The 12434-nt window shown below is 41.3% G+C and overlaps 1 protein-coding gene across 1 annotated transcript in view; it reads left to right on the forward strand.

Moving 5' to 3' along the window:
- Window positions 1–3550: 3550 nt before the first annotated feature.
- Window positions 3551–12434, forward strand: part of LOC104339356 (long-chain fatty acid transport protein 6) — a 40771-nt gene continuing 31887 nt past the window's right edge. The window contains exon 1 of the mRNA XM_075410562.1: window positions 3551–4263. Coding sequence (XP_075266677.1) covers window positions 3750–4263 — 514 coding nt within the window. The 5' untranslated portion in view covers window positions 3551–3749. The remainder of the gene's footprint in view (window positions 4264–12434) is intronic.

A 12434-nucleotide genomic window follows, 5' to 3' on the forward strand; every position in this document is an offset into this window, starting at 1 on the left:
AGACAAATCAGGCCTCGGTCTTAGTGGTAAAACAGAAAATAACAGTACTAGAGCCAGCTGAGAACATAACTAGGTGCAAGTGTTGGTTCTCTCCCATTCCTTTGGAGCAAAGCCAAAGGATTTAGCCTAGATTAAAAACTTTGTGATAAAAAATAGTCAAAAACGTAGTTTTGAGCTAAACTGATTGTCTCTGCAGTTGGCGCTGACAAACACCACTCATGATTTAAAATACTTTGACTACGCAACAACCTAAAGGAGAGATGCTTCAATAGCAAGAAACATTCTTACTACTGAAAAGCAGTGTAAGAAGCTGTTGCCAGCCACTTCTCAATGTGTTTGTTGCTGCCTCAGTCCTTCTTTTTACCTGATACTCTCATTCAATTCTCAGCGCATATGGGACCGCAGGAAAGACAGTTCATATGATTCTCAGGGTTTTAAAGCAAGAGCTAATTTTTTTTTCAAATTACTTGAAGAAATGAGCACAAAGCTGAGCTTTGACTTGAGTCAAATGGCCAGAATTAAATTTCCTCAGTCTCAAGGGTAGAAAAAAACACAATAACCTGAACTTTTCCTATTAAGACTTGTGGGGGGTTGGTACGAAATCTACCTTCAAAAGCTCTGGTTGATTTCAGTGTTTTCTCTTGGCAATAAAGTACCAATTCTAAAACCGCGTGTTGTGGAACATATGCCAAAAAGCCTGAGAAAGCGATGGTCTACTGTTTCCGTTATTATCCTTCTGTAGTAATTTTTTCAAACATGGAGGAAGACAGTGTGCATTGTGATTTAGAGTGATTTATAAGTTTTTTGAGTTCGTAGAACAGGAATTTTTATTACATTCACTCTGGAGGGAAAAGTCTTTTGATAGCGCTGTAATTTGAGGAATCTACCTGCCTCATTTGAATTAGATCTCTTGAGTTCTTTATCAGTGCCTTGTTTTCCTACCACCTACTGAGTAACAGGGCAGCAATGGCCTGCATGATATGCTGCAACCTTGTTCTCATCCTCCTCTAGTGAGAGGGCAGGTTTGTCCCTTAATGAGTCATTTGTGCTGTGGTTAAATCAGAGTGGGGGTCTCCTGGGCTTGCTAAAAACAATACATTCCTCAATTTGTTTGCCTTGAAACTGTTCTTCATTATCAGTATAGATCTTCCTTTCAGCTCTCTTGCAGCTGTTGCTTCCTCACCCATCAACATTTCCATTCACACTTCATTGATATCAATTTTCTTGCTTCTGTCACAAGGCTCTAAAAGAGGCTAAGGAGAACCTTAGACATAAAGAGGAAGACTCAGGCAGAAGAGGGGAAGAAGCTGACAGGAGTTTCTTACTGAGGTGACCTGGGTTAGCTAAAAATCCCACCAAAGTTACAAAAAGCAAGTTTTGCAGGAAAAATGCCATGGTTCAAAATAAGTTATAAATTTTGTAAGGAGGACTCTGGACAAATCTAAGCCATTTGATTAAAGCATGAAATGTTTAAACCGTAACTGTCATATGTATTTCCGTTATTTAACCATTTTATATTGCCATATGCAAACTGCTTCTGCCCTAGAAAGAAAAGCAGTGTAGTATAGCACGGTTTACAGGCTGAAAGAGTGACTGATATTCAGAGCTGGAGAGAAGAGAAAAGAGGGAAAAAAAAGGGGGGAAAAAAAAAAAAGAGAAGCAGCTGTAGACTGGCAGCAAAGGAAAATGTCAGGGGGTTTAGCAGAACAGGAGACAGGGCCAATGAGCTATACGCAGGCTGGATGAATGGGATATCAGGTAAGTGTTTTAGAGAAGCAAAGGTCTGTTAGGGCTGTTACACTCTAAGCGTGGAAGCATTAGCAGTAGCCGGAAGACTGGCAGAGCAGAAAAATGTGAGATGTTGTCTGCATGCTGTAACGGAGGAGTCTAGGAAGAACTGAGTGGCGAGATGCTTTTATTGTTCAGGCTTACTACTCAGTTCAGGATTTCTACTAACATTTGTGCTAGACAGTCTCAAGAACGTGGTTAGGATATCCTTTCAGATATGGGATTCCCTCCACACTATTCATAAAATTCAAGTTGAGTCTGGAAGAAGTATCCTTCAGTATATAAATGTCTTGTTTGTCCAGAAAAGAAAAACATCCCTTGGTGACTCCGAAGTACATGAATGAAACAACAGGCAGGCTTGGTACCTGAAGAAGACAATGGAAACAAGGGCTACACTGTCAGCTTTCAGATCTTGCAATTAAGGTGTACCATTCTGGGGAAGAAAAAGATTTTAATATGAAGTGCCAACTGGATGGATGAGAAGTACATTCTTGCAGACACTGCAGTAACACTCTGGAGCACTAGTCAAGATAATATTCTGGAGCAACTGCCCACTACATGAGGCAAACAATGGGATGGGGTGTGGAACACGGTAGGAGGCTAGATTATTCTGGTGTGATATTGGCAACAGGCAGACAGAGGAGTTCACACTATAAACCACCAGTATGTATGGTCTTATGACTTTAGAAAATTCCTAATTGTTCAAAAGCACATTCATATCCTGTGAAAAAATGCTTTTACTATAGCCTACAGTTTTAAAATAAGTACCTTCTCATTTTTTGTCATGATGCAATGGAGTCATGAATTCAAATTGCTTGTGGCCAACACGAGGGCAGAAAACACTTCATCCACAAAATGACCTCAGCTTCTCCACGCAACTCCAGACTCAGCTGCGCTAAAACACACGAACATCATGTTACACCTCTCACCAAGGGCAACGGCAGCGGATGCCTTCGGGTGGCAGAGAGCCACCGGTGTGTGGAAGGGCTTGGGCTGACGGACCTCAGCAGCATCAGCCCCATGCCCCGGTGTGACCGCTTCTTGCCAGGGGCACTCCTCCTGCACGGAGAGGACATTCGCACAGGACGCTGGCCCGCAGCCTTGGCCCAGCCGCCAGCTTCCAGGCATACCGAACGGCTCCTGAAGGAATTTCCCGGCCCCGGGCCGGTCGCAGTGCCGGTCTCCTCGGTCTGAATCTGCTCCCGAGACCCAGGCGGTGCGTGAGCGCGGGCAGCGGGCTCGCCTGGGCCCCGGCGGTGACAGCGCCTGGACGCCGAGCCCTGCTCGACGCCTCAGCGCGGAGCCGAGCCCCAGGGACCAGCGGTGTAACTGCGTTCCCGCGGCCGAACTGCTACGAGGAACGAGGGAGCAGCCTGGCGGGGGGGACTGGCCCGGCCCGGCGCGACCCACGGCCCGGCCCTCGCTCTGCCGCCGCCCGCCGCTGCGAGGGCCACCCCCCGGCGAGGCCTGCTGCGCTCGGCCGCCGCCTTACCCTGGACCCAACCCCCGGGCTCCCGCCGCCGGGGGCGGGGTGGAGGCAGCAGATCGCGCCTTACGCAACCGGCTCAGGGAGCCGCCGCGCCGCCCCGCCAGCAGCGGGGTGCCGTCCGTGAGTCCCGGGGGCGGGGGGCTCTCTCAGCCGTGCGGGGCGAGGGCGGGAGCTCCCGCCCTGCCGGCCCTCGCCGCTCCCGCCGGGGCGTGCCGTCCCGCAGGTGCGGGGACCGCCGAGGCGGCTCCGGGCGGCGGCCGTGCGGCGGCTGAGGCTGGCGGCGGGGCCGAGGTGCGCGGCTCCCGCTGCCCCTCTGCTGCCTGGCCGGGGGCTGGGCGCGGGATTCCCAGGGCGGAGGAGGCGAGGGCGGGAAAAGGTTCAGCCCTCGCCGGCTTTCTCCTCAGACTCCGCAGGCTGCCTGGCTGCTGCCGGCATCCCGACTCCGTGCGGCAAGCCGCCTGGCTGTGGGGAAATGGGCGGCTGGGACGAGCTTTATCCGCTCCCGATGCTGCCGTCCTGGGCAACGGGTGCTGCTGCCGGGATGGTCTCCTTGCACCTCATCCAGAAACTCCTCTTCCCCTACTTCTGGGCTGACCTGAGGTACCTACTGAAAGTATTGCTGTACGGGCTGCGAGTGGAGATGTACAGGCTGCAAGGGAGGATTGTCACCGTCCTGGACAAGTTTGTGAAGCTGGCTGAGAAGCAGCCCCACAAGCCATTCCTCATCTACGATGGGAAGGTGCATACCTACCGAGACGTGGACAGAAGGAGCAACAGGGTGGCGCAGGTCTTCCTACACCACAGGGCTCTGAAGAAGGGCGACACGGTGGCCTTGCTGATGGGCAACGAGCCGGACTTCATCCATGTGTGGTTCGGGCTGGCCAAGCTGGGCTGCGTGGTGGCTTTCCTCAACTTCAACGTCCGCTCCAGATCCCTCCTGCACTGTGTCAGTAGCTGTCAGCCCAAGATACTGGTTGTGGGAGCAGGTAGAGTATACATCTGGTTCATACCTCCAAAGCTTTCGATGTCATGTCTCCCTGGTGTATGTCTCTCCAGCTCCTTTACTGAAAACCTGATTTTCAGATGTTCACAGATCTAAAGAAACCTAGGGCTAGAAGAGACTTCAAGAGATCATAAAGCTCAACCCTTTCAGGCAGAATCAACTATATCCATGCTTTGGGGACATCCATTTAACCTCTTCTTAAAATATATCATTGCAGGAATGTTTGTGATATCTAAGTACAACCTGTTCCAAGGGTTTAATTGCTTCAGTGGTTTTTCAGTGTGTCTCAGAAAACATTAAAATGATATATTAAGAGTAATTTCCCATTCCTTTTTAAACAGTCAATCTTACTTAAGTCATGCACTTTCTTCTCTTACACTATCTACCCATCTTTCTAGTGATCAAAACCACTGCAAACTAGAATGTGTAAGCTGAGACTGTACAACCTCTGCTGTAAAACTATTCACAGAGGTGCGATAGTCTTTCAGGGACTAAAACTGAGAGGCTTTTTTACAGGTGTAGCACATAGGAGGTTGATTTGTAATAACCAACTTGGTGTTGGATTGTAGAAGAAATTGGTGTGTTTGAATAGGAGATAACTGTGTTGTGTAAGCTTCCACAGTATTACATTTTTATTAAGTGCTTCAAAAGAATTTAAAATATTGATGTAGGCATAGTGTGCATTGTATATTCAAATTTTCCTTCAGTTATAGAGATGTATAAACTGAAGACAGATCCAAAACCGAAGCTTGCCTCAGCATTTATGATCAAGTGGAAGTGAACCTACAATGCTAAAAGATCACACAGAATCTTGACATTTGGTTGGAGGAGGATATTTCTAAATATTAAATATTAATGCTGTCCTGCCTCTCTAAAACTATTATTTCTAGTCTACTCTGCCTTATTTCTATTTCACAAATTCTTGCCTTGTTCCTGTCACACAGGTTGTGGGGTTTTGCATCTGTGGCACCTAAATGGCGGAGTTTTCTTCCATGAGTTCTCTGCGGCTGCAAATTTGTGCTTTCAAAAAAGCATATTGAAGATTTTTGCCTTGCATATTTTTTAATTATAAATTTTCTCATTCTGATTCTATCTGGTATGCTGGTTTAAGAATGCTTGGTAATTAAAACAAGCTAATGAAACGAAAGCCAATTTAAATCCCAAAACACATGATAACGATGCTTCTGAACTCTCAGTTTTTAGTTTTGCCTTCTTACTTAACAAAAAAAAAATCTAATTTAAAACCCTCTCATGAATATGTGCTTTTTAGTGTATGTATTGAGGAATGGGATTAATGTTCAGGAAATTCTTGTTCATTGACTGTGGTGAAGGAGAACTTTGGATCAAAACTTGTATCTAAGAGTAGTCTTTATTAAAATGAGAAGTGAACTAATGAATGAAAATAATATTTGCAAAGCAGGAACAGAGCCTGTGTTTCTCCACTCTTAATTTGTTACCAGCAGCTGATAGTAAGAGCAACTGGGTTGAACTAGCTTGTTCTGGGACTCTGCCTCTGCTCACAAAAGAGCTTTGTGCAGATGGATAATAACAACAGAGTAACCAATAAATTAGTCTCTGAGCTGGTCTTTTGTGTGTTGGTCTTCCTACTTTATTCATGGATTTCAGTCTCTGCATTAAGTTTCTTAGTCCCTTGAGCCTGCAAGACTTCGCAGCATTCTTTGGGACTTAGAGGCTTTTTAAAATATATATCTGTGAAAAAAGTTGAAGTTCTGTTATGTCCTTGTTTATTGGCCACATCATAAGGAAAAGGAGCTCTCCAAAGGAGTCCAAGTTTCACAACTGAAGGTTCATGTACCATTCAGTGATTGTGGGGTCTAACTCATACCACTCTTGAAACATGTAGGGTTTCTGGAAAAACAGAGGCATATTGTGAGCAACCCAGACACTCTGAATATGGACTCGATCGGTTTGTAGTAGTACAGGCTTCAAGCAGCACAGGCCGGTTGTGGGAAAACAAACCTTTCTCAGGCCGCTTGCGGGAAAACAGACCTTTCTCAGGCTGGCTGTGGGAAAGACAATCGTTCTCAGGCCAGCTGCAGGTAAACAGTCGTTCTATGAATACTAACCAATCATACTTTGAGTATTGACTATGTAACCGGGGTGTTTTGTTGATAGATGTTTTTATGTATAGTAACCAATCATAGCTGAGTGTTGCACCGAGTGTTTATGTATAGTGACTAATCACAATTAAGTTCTGTCTATATAATCCAGATTCTTTACTAATAAAGTTGACTGTTATGGATCATATTGGTCGAGTTCTAGATCCCGCCGCAACAGAAACAAAAACATATTATACATAATTATTGTACATAATAATTTCCCCATAATGTTTATAAAAATTGCAGGGCAGTATTTAACGCTGCGGTTACACAGTCAGTTAGATAATTCTCAGAGGTCTGTTAAACATCTTTTCATCCAGTGTTAGTTTGTGTTTTAAGGGATTCTTCCTCGTCAGTAGGCATGACTTGAACTTTCTTGTGTGTTTTGCCTTTGTTGCACCATTTTCCACAGCATTGTGCATACCTTGAACATGGTATATTTTTTTCAAAATGTTTCTACTAAAAACAATCAACCTATGGTCCAGTATCTATCACTGTCATAGTTAGGCATCATTTGGCAGCTAGGACTGTTTTTTTTAATCAGAGATTAGTATGTAATAGTATTCTTTCTGGATAGTGAAAGTTCTAATTTTCAAAAATATATAGATTTTTCACCCTCCATGAACAAAACCAGGCTTGACTTAGCAATTCTGTTTCTTGTAACAGTTACAAAACTATCTTTTCAATATTTTGGATGACCTTCAATCTTGTTCATACACTGCAGCACAGAAGAAATCATCCCCTTAACAATTTGACCATTAATTTTCTATGCTCAGTAAGATCAAATTTGCTTTTGAAATTCTTGTCTGTAATGGCACATTAAATCAGGAACCTGTATTCAAATCCATTTAATATTCAGGTTTCATTTGTGCTGAAATCCTTCTATCTTCTGCTGGTGTCTGGAACGGTTCCCACAGATAATTCTTTGTTGTTTAACCTTTCCTGCTCAGAATGGTGGTGTAGCCTTCTTCTGCATGAGATGACTGCATCTTGCAGGTTCTTTTGATACATCTTGTCATTTTGCAAAAATGCTTTTATTTTTACAAATGTGATACCTCTATCCAAATAGGCTGGGTTCTATTTATGGTTGCATTTTCTTCCACGCCTTGTTCAGTCTTTCATGCTGCCTCTTGCAAGATGACTCTCGTTTGTGGAGTTTGTACTCTTCAGATTTGTTTTGTGCTTGCCTGTTTTTCAGAGGTTGTGGTGTTGTAACCTGGCCCAATCAGTATCATCTTGTCTTTCCCTCAGCACTTGCAGTAAGACTTTTTTCTGGTCTGACACTTCTCTGATATTTTGTTTGCTTTTTCTGACTTTAGGTGGGAGTCTTCCAAGAGTACTTAGGTTTGGGGCGTTTGCTTTTGACTTCCGTATTCTACGAACTCTCTGCATGTTTTATTCTTAAGCCTCAGATATGCTATAAAAACTTCAAAATTTCTCCCTCTTGTCAGTTTCTTACATGAAATGGTATCTCTAAAAAGTTGACTTTTTTCTGGTATTTTAATTTATTTATCACAATCTAGGAACTTGGGTTTTTCCTTCTCATCCAACCACAGGCTGTAAGGCAAATACAGATTCTCTGATTTGCCAGTATTTAGATGTTATGTTCCTTTCTAGTATTTCCAGTTGCCTTTGTGGCACAGGGAAGGTTTTTGCTTTAGCTACTTTCATTTGTCTGCTGTGTTCCCAGAGCATTTATCTCTTGCTTTAATTTGTTATGTAACATTCTCACACTTTCGTTCCCAGAAATACTGCCTACCACCACTCCCATTCTGGGGAATGTTTGTTGAAAGAGATTCAAAAGTTGGAGTTTAAAACTGCATTTTTAATAAAATAGCAGTGAACTAACATGTAAGTAAATGAGGAATTTGGAGAAAAAAAGAAGCTGCATGCTCTTCTTCTCTCTATCAGACTGCCAGCATTAGCATACTCTTAACAGCAATCTGACCTGTTTAAAAGGTATTCGTCCTTACTACATTTGTTACCAGACTATGCCACCCTTATTTGTTTAAAAACTGCTGCTTAAACAAAGGAGTAAGGTACTGGTTAAAGTGAAGGCACCTTTTAAGGCACTGTGTACTTTCTAGGGAGTGTTCCTGTTTTTTTGAGTCTTGCTTGAACAAGGGATTACATTTTATCTTTTGGGCAGTACCTGTGTAGCAGCAATGCTGTTAAGCAACACTAATAATCTAGTGACCCACCAGAGATTTGCCACTGCATTTATAGTATGTTGCTACTTGAAAGAGTTCAATTTTTAGTCGGACATCCCAGATTGCCATCATGACTTCTGATGAAAGGATTGAACTGTGAAAGATTGCATTAGTAAACTCCATGAGATTGGTTTTACATCAGTACTGATAGCAAAGGCTATTGAAGGAGTGTACATGCCGTATGGACATGTGTGGGCAGCCTGCTGTACGTGGGCCCGCATGAGCAGGGGTATTGAGCCAAGATGACCTCCAGAGGTCCCTTCCAACTACAGCCACTCTGTGATTCTGCCATTCTGTGCAGAATTACCTCTCCCAGCTGTGCAAGTATAGCATTTTCCTGGCCAGGATTCTTTACTCTAGAGGCATCAGCAGTGCTTTTTGCTGCTGCTGAGTGTATTCTGAACTTCTCACCATTTGAGCTCAGAACCAGGGTTTCTGCTGGCAGGAGTAAAATTCAGACAGGAGTGTGTCTACATCCTGGAGAAAGAGAGTAAATGAAGTCTTTTTAGTTATCGTGAATTAGGATCATCTGGTATTAGATATGAGTAGCAGTGTCATCTCTCATATGTTAGTCACTGCATGAAAAAATAATGGATTTTATCAAAACCATCTTTTCTTAACTGTTTGGAATAAAAACCTATTTAGATGTAAACATTTAGGACAAAGAAACCATGGAAGACCTGCAGAAGACACTCTTATCTGCTCTGTTAGACACTGTATCTCTTTGATCACTTGCTTTTACTCAGTTTGTGTGTCTGTCCCAGATGGGCTTTGAGTGGAAAACAGTGCCAACTGTGATTCCCAAGCTGGTTTCTATTTTACTACCTTTGCTGTCTTCAGTGACGTTTCAAGATACCAACACTGATCCTGAGCCACAACTGACTTGCAATTTCTGGTATTATTACTTAGTAAGAAGAAGTGCTGAATGTGAAGGAGTCACTTGGGGAAACAAGTACAAGTAACAATTATTTTCTGAGGTCAGACAGTGCAGGGGAGAGTTTGGACTTGCCATAGCTTACTGAACATATTCAACCAGGGTAAATATCAAAGTTATGTAAGAACCATTTCATGCAGTTCTCCTTCCGAGCAACTTTCTGTTCAGTACAAGTTGATCTCGTAATCTGATGTATTCCTTTCATCAGTATAGGACTGTGTCCTTGCCAACAAGCTGCATTGTTTCTTTGCTGGAAAATAACATAAAAAAACCTTTTGTGCAACTTGAAGCCTAGAACAGTAGTTAAAAACAAAAACATATTTTGCTTGCTTTCTCAAAAGATATAACTGTGTTATGTTTTTGTGTGTATTTAATGTAACAGTTTCACAAACTTTTTGTTGAATAATGAAATGCTTTAAAAGCAAGAAGGAAATAAAAAAAGCAAAAAAGCAAAAAAAAGGAGAAGCATATTCATCTTGACCAAGTACAGCTATTTTTTTTCACAGCAGAAGCCAAATAGTTAGCAAATGGTGAATATTCATATCCAAACTATGTAAACAACGTGCACAGAACTGCTGTTTACATTGCCAAACTTCAGATAAGCAGCCATTTCTTCCAAAACAAATAAACCAAAACCTGAAGATACTTTCATCATGTAAAAAGCAAACAAGAAACCACAAGCTTAAATACCTGAATTACTTTACCATAATTGCTTTCCTGTATAGTAAAGTACACTTATCAGGTACCTCTAGAAATAATCAAACTGTAGTTCCTCTAAGAGAGCAACAAGACGGTATGTGAAGACCCAAGAACCCTACACAGTGACTGGTACAGAAGTTCTTTCTTCACAGAATGAAACATTAGTTTACTATCATCAGAATTCTTCTTTGGAAATATGTTAGTACAACTGGGAGTTATCTTCAAAGATCTCATGCTCCTGTGTGTTCCAGAAGCAGTTTTCAGTTTCTGGCACATTGAAGACAGCTGTTTTAAATTACACTTTCTTATTCAGGAAATCACTTATTATTTCTGCTGTTCTCTGCTATCTAACTAGAAATTTCTTTCACGATAACGTATAATTACAAGCTGTTCATATACTGTTCCAAGTACTAGATTCCTGAAGAAGCACAGAAGAAAAACTCCATTGTATAATCAATTCATAGATCAGTAGGAGTTAAAAAATGAAATAAGACTCTGTGCACCAATAAAAAACATAGGTTTTATGAGTGAATGTTTAGAAAAACAATAAACTGTGTGTTGATATTATTTAGAGTAAGTATGTTTCAGTCTACTAAAAGGGAGCTATGCCCTCTTGTCATTCTTTAATCTTAAATGATTGTGTCTGTAGAGTTGAAATTAATAGTTGTCATCTTTTGTCCTTTGAAAGAAGGAGAGAAAACAGAGAAAAGGAAAAGAAGAGGTAAGTCCTCTTCTTTTTGACAGACTTGCACTTCGTGTTACTCAAATACACAGAGAACTGGTGCACATCTTATCTAGACCTTCTGAATACTAAAAAATTAGAAATATTTGTGAATTTCTTCACGTCGTGCAGTTGTAAACAAAAATGTCTTCTGTAGAGAAGTTAAGAGTAAGTAATAAAGCTTCATCTTCATCACTTTCAAAAATGTAAAAATCAAAACAATGTAAGGAAGTGCAAGAGGGAATGAATTTATATATGGAAAACAAGGAAATGCCACAATGATCCCTTTGGTGTCTGCAGCACTTAAAAAGGGTGATACTCACTGAGTATTTATTACTTGAAAAATATAACCTAATTTTATAGTATGACAGCAAAACAGAATCAATACGCCAATGAACCTTGACTTTCAGTGCATTGAGTTTCCTGCAGTTAACACTATTGTCCTTAACATTATTTTTTACTCACATTTTTTCATTCTGTAGTCAAATAATTCAAACAGGATGGTAGCTATCTTTCAATTTTTTATAATTATTTGGGTGATTGCTTCCTGAAATCTTTCTGCAGTGCAAGGAAGTTAGATCTATTTGCTAAACACCCATAAAACCTATAGAACTTGTACTCGGTAGGCTTTAGGTTTGTAAGACATACGTTTAGTTGATGACAGTAGGCAATAGCTGTTACAGAAATTATTACATCATTCATTAAAATATATACAGCAGTGTAATTAAGAAAGTAGGTTTCTGAAAGATTAAAAATCTTCAGTTATTTTGGTGTAAAATTTGTGCAAGAGGGTTCTATTAATGGCATCCATATTTATTATTTGTGAAATGGGCTTGGAGTTGGCATGAGTTGACATCAAATGCTGGCTCTGGCAGTGCCTTGTTATGAGGTTCTGGGTGAGTCATGTCAACTTTCTTTGTTTATTTATCTATAAAAACTGAGATAATAACATAAATTTATACCCACAGGGATATTTACAAGATTAATTACATAGGCTGAGATCCAGCAAAGCACTTAAGTGTAAATGAATCTATAAATATATGAAAAGTTCTATTGAAAGCAATATTATTCCTGTTCTTGAGAATTTTCCTGGATTAGTACTTTAATGCCTGTGCAGTGTTCTGAGAAAGTGACAGATTGTAGAAATGCTTAGAAATATGCCAAACGTATTACTTAAGGATTGGCCTCTATTTATATTTTTTCTTTTGGTTAATCTGGGACTCTCTTTCATGGTTTCTTTCCTGAAAAGCCAACAGAATTATCTTAGTTATGCTGCTGTTTTTATTTTAGAAAAGTGATATTGTATTTATATTTGGGTAAAAGCCAATGGAAGGAATGGCTTTGGGTGAATGAACATGTGATTATAAGAAAATAAAATTGTGTGATGTACCTAAAATCAGATTCATTAAGGTATCTAAAACAATCAAAGGACTACATAAATAGCCACATGGTTCTTTGGCAGTGTCTGAA

Source organism: Opisthocomus hoazin, chromosome Z (genome assembly GCF_030867145.1).
Source record: "Opisthocomus hoazin isolate bOpiHoa1 chromosome Z, bOpiHoa1.hap1, whole genome shotgun sequence".
In the NCBI taxonomy this organism is placed as follows: domain Eukaryota; kingdom Metazoa; phylum Chordata; class Aves; order Opisthocomiformes; family Opisthocomidae; genus Opisthocomus; species Opisthocomus hoazin.